Here is a 4,729-nt window from a genome sequence, read left to right as displayed (position 1 = left end):
TCACCTCCGGGGCAGGCGGGAATCGAACTCATGCGGAAGTGGCTTTAGCTTCTTAGTGCTGTGCTTTAACCCACTGCGCCACCAGGGAGGGCCAAATCTTAAAAATAAAAAACCAACAATGCATTTGTTTTCCAATAAAAAATTATGTATGTTCAAATGGTAAATCCTAATACTGAAATACTAATAAAGACAGCACATACATTTTAAATTATTATTCATTTGCCTGCTAAGTGCTAAAGATTCAGATTAATAACTAAACTTATCTCCACAAAAAAGTTATACAATTATCTCACTATCCTACTTACAGCACCAATGGTAAAGGAAGCCTGAATTGCCATTGAATTAAAAGATATACAACCCTATTTTAATGATACATTGATAATAAGTAATCAGGAGCCAAAAACTGTCAGTTCATTTTAGAAGTCCACAAGAGCACTATAATCTTCAAGATGCAACCATGAATATCAATTCAGCCTTACCTGTTTAACATAATGGATTTGTGACACTCCATCGGTGAGTTGTACACAATGTAACAGCAAGGAAGCTAGATTTTTCCCTTCCACATCAGCCAGAGCTACATAACAAACATAAAAAATTCTTGATATAGCAATATATGAATGAGTTTGAATTTGTTCTGCAACCCACAGAATGAAAGTTTATAACTTCCCCCCCCCAAAAAAAAAAAACTTAGGAGAGATGTTGAAGAAAACCATTTTACATGCAAAAAAGGTGGAAAAATTTAAAAGTAAACGTTTGAATATTATGACATACGAAGTCCCAGAGATAAAAATGTCTGCAACCTGTAGAAGAAATAAATGAAGTCTCAAATCACTCACATCTCAAAGTTTCAAGGTCCTGATGACAAATGGTTAATGCAGTAACTTGTGTTTCTTTCTTCTTCTTTATACCCATCTTAACCAGATTTAACAGTAGTTGCTGCAAGAAGACGCATAACAGAAGCTGAATGAATGCCTTCCACCCAGATTCCTGCACAGCACCCCAACTGTTTTTCTACCCTTGCTGATGAAGAGTCCATTCATCGAAGCAATGTTTCAAAAACTGCAATCAAATCTAAAATACTCTTCCTTACATTTCCCTAGGGCTGCCAGTTACACCTAGCATAAAACCCCTTCAAGGCTGTAAGTAATCTATTTCTACCTTCCTCTGCTCTTCATCTCAAATCAATCTTCTCTCACCATTTCAGGGGCTTTGCATTTTCTCATACCTTTGCCTATCAATGCTTATTCAGCTGAGTCCTTTACTTCAGTTCTCTTAAATATCACCCCTAAAAGAAGCCTTCTGTGACCACTTTATCTAAAATATCACCACACCTGCTCCCATACATACCATCTCCACTACATTTTCTTCAGCGAACTTACTGTTGCCTGAAAACATTAACTTGTTTTTCTATGTATTGTGGTCTCCAGGAGTAGTAAACCCTTAAAAGCAGTAACTTTCATGATTTGTTCACGGTTTTATTTCTCAGTTCCTAAAATAGAACCTGGTAAGTATTAAGTGTTTGATATATGTCATAGGATAAACGAATTAATTAATATTTGCAAGAAATGTTCCAGAAAGAATGTACGGCAAAAAGGTGGACTACCTGGTCCAAAAATACATTCTACAGCTTAGTGATAAGCTAGTCCTGACATTAAGGAACCTATGCCCACTTGCTGTGTAAAAAAATCAATACAGCATTCACTGGAGATCACTTCCTAGGGTGGTGACCACTGCAAGTTTAGAGGGGAGAGAAATAGGTAACTCAAGATACTGTTCTTTGGTGAACAGTGACACCGCACGTTTACCGCAGCGCTTGGTCTTGGAAGCCTCAAGAACTACACAAAAATAGGTTCGGTGTCTAGCCGTGCTCAATGGATCACTAAACGTTGGTCCCGATGAACCCGGCCTCCTCACCAAGACAAGACATCGTGCCCACTGTAAAGCGCTGCTTAAGTGGCCAGAAAAGTCTCCCTAAATTACACTCCTGGGTCTCGCTGGCTGATTCCCTTTGCTTCATTATCATCTACACTTTCTGGCTGATTCCCACATGCTCTGAGCAGTGTTCGAAACACGTGGCGCTCAGTCAGGGAATGACAGATTAAAAAAGGTTAAGATGCGATCTCCATGGAGACGGAAGCGACGGGAAATCAGTTGCTCACAGGGAAACTCTCGCGATGCTAAAGGCTGGGACTTGTGAATCACCTGGCGACGCTAGCCAAATGGCCGAGCAGAGCTGCGGTGGAGTCCCGCGCCACCGCAGGTCTGCCCGGCAGGATGCCTGGGAGCCAAACCTCGTGCCCGTGGGCGTCTGAGAACAAGTCGCAGCCGTCGAGATGATTCCCGGAAGCTGATCTAGTGCTACGGTGCCTCCGTGGCTGGCAGCGTGGACAGCTGTCTATCGGGTCAGAATGATGGGAGGGAAGCTCTGGGGCTGGAGAAAAGAATCGCGAGATTTGAGCAAACGCGCCTCTCCAATCAGGAATCCGAAGAGGTCGTGATGTCATCAATATGCGTAGATTTGGGAGACCTGACTCTTAAAAAGTTGTAATAGAGTCTCGCTGGCTTCGCTGGAATGAACGTAGCCTGTCGGAACCGCCTCGTTCCTTTTAGGCCATCCTACTTAGAAATCTCCACGCCCCTTTTGCTCTTCCCAAAATGCCACCCTTCTTCCACTCAACTGAGACGGGGAGAAAACGGACTCCGGGCGTGGAAACGAGGGCCTTACTTAGCCTTCCAGATGGGTACCACTGGTGGGGCGTGTATCGAACCCAAGTCCTAGTTAGAATTCTGACGAAAATGAGAAGTGCTGAAACATACTGGTTAATGCTTGAGTGCATCTATTCATTCGTGATAGAGTTAATGAGCTTCATTGTCTGGCCCTCCTTGACAGTTATCCCGTTTAGGATGTATATTTCGCACAATACATAATAAGTATTGTAAAACCGTCCTTTAAAAACAAAACAAGTCGATGCCGAACACTATGCTAGAAAACCGGGGGAGTAGACAAGATCTCTCTTTTAGAAGTCTCCCTTATTCCCACCTGAGAAACTTGTCACATTTGAAGATCCATCACAACATCGCCTCCTCAGTGAAACCGGACAAGAAATCCCTTTTTTTTTACTGCTATACTTAGATTTCGATCTAAGTTAGCATTGTCACCCTGTTAGTACACCTTAGTTATTTGTATGCTTGTCAATATTTATGAACTTTTCCAAAACAGGGACCATCTTTAAAATACCAGTAGGAGTAGCTGAGCAAAAATTGATATTTATTGGGTTAGGGTTAACTGGACCATCAAGTTCTTCCCCATATTAATGTGTTGTATGCTTGCTCTACACTGTATAGCAAACGACAGAATTATTTCCACCTTTTAACAGGGATTTAACCAGTGTGAATACTCCCCAAATTGTAGGCAGAGGGTTTTCTGAGAGTGAAATGACAGGAGGTCCTCATTTTTAACTGATTTAATTGTTTGAATAATAACATACATACCTGAGGAATATAGCAGTCATATGGGAAAACACTCCAGGTATTTGAGTTTATTAACTTCCTACCCAAAAATATATTTAAATAACTTGGGTCAGACTGTACAATTTAGTGAAATATAACAAATAGGAAATTACTTTGTTTATAAAGATTGCTCCATATTGTTTTTAAAATTCACCCATATTGTTTCTCTACCTGGTCTTAGTTGCAAAATAAGTAGTCAAAAGAAGTAGTTATAATATGACCTGAAAATGTTAGGACAGAAGATTATATGTACATGTTTATCACTTCATAAAAACTATAGTAGGGTTGGAAACAATGTCAGGCTGGTAACGTGAGTGTGAGCTAAAACCATCATCCTTGTGAAGCAATTCAAAGAAATTTATTAAAGAGATTATTCAGAGCAAGCTGAAGACTCAAACTCAGGGAGGGATCAGTAGAATTCTCATACTATCCCTGCCCTTAACAGTTAGATACAGTTTGTGGGGGAAGATTAGGTGCACATGAGATAAATCTATAGCAGAGAGAAAGAAAAGAAAAACAAGGAATGTTATATAAAATGTCAAAAAGTGACCTCATTCTGCAGAGGTAAACCTGACCTGGGGCTTATTAAGATTTCTTTCTCTCCTGAATTATGCTTCTGAGATGTGAAGACTGTACAGTTTCCCATTCCTTCAGCAAACTCGCAACATGACAAGAAGGTGGGGAGGGACCCGTGGTGGCCTGGGTAGGTGATTCTTCAGCTGTGTGGCATTTCACAGCAAAAATAGTCTGCTATTTTTATCTTTTCATTGACTACAAGCCTCTTCAGCTACCAACTCAGCAGCTTTCCAAATGAACACTTTGCAGACAAGCAGTGAAATTGTAGGATTTTTATCCAGTTTACATTTGTAAACTTTTTCTTCTAAAATTTTCTTTAATGTTGTGTGAAAAGTTGACACCTGCAAAGTCATGTTGAAAATAGAGGGGGAGCCATTACAGAGCAATTGCATTACTTGTTTGGTTTGAACTGGGTCAAAAATCTTTAAACTGGGTCAGAGACATTTGGACTGGACAGAAAGCAATTGTTTTAAGAATCTGTCAAGCAAATGATTGTTTGAGAACTGATGATTATGGCCTTTTAGCTGGGTGATAGAATTGTAACAGGGTGGTCTGTAGGAAAAGGGGAAGTTCCAGGTTCCCTGCCCCACCCAGAAGGAGGGTGGAGCTGAGCAGAGAAAAAGGAGAGGAGAGAATGAGAAGA

At 40.6% G+C, this 4,729-nt stretch overlaps 1 protein-coding gene across 4 annotated transcripts in view; it reads right to left on the bottom strand.

The window, feature by feature from the left end:
- THADA (thyroid adenoma associated) overlaps nt 1-2,396 on the bottom strand; it is a 288,533-nt gene extending 286,137 nt beyond the window's left edge. For 3 of the 4 annotated variants that reach the window (XR_001145643.1, XM_012727581.1, XM_012727584.1), the window contains exons 1-3: nt 2,203-2,396; nt 837-936; nt 480-574 (exon numbers count right to left, since the gene is read on the bottom strand). Coding sequence is in view for 3 of the 4 variants with exons in the window: in XM_012727581.1 (XP_012583035.1) it covers nt 480-574; nt 837-912 (171 nt within the window). In the remaining variant the exon portion in view is untranslated. The remainder of the gene's footprint in view (nt 1-479; nt 575-836; nt 937-2,202) is intronic. The other variant, XM_012727582.1, reaches the window with a different exon arrangement.
- Nucleotides 2,397-4,729: the final 2,333 nt, after the last annotated feature.

This window comes from Condylura cristata, unplaced genomic scaffold, assembly GCF_000260355.1.
Source record: "Condylura cristata isolate star-nosed mole 26May11 unplaced genomic scaffold, ConCri1.0 scaffold00020, whole genome shotgun sequence".
Lineage (NCBI taxonomy): Eukaryota > Metazoa > Chordata > Mammalia > Eulipotyphla > Talpidae > Condylura > Condylura cristata.
The sequence above is the reverse complement of the archived record's forward strand: the minus strand, read 5'-3'. Positions and strand labels throughout refer to the sequence as shown.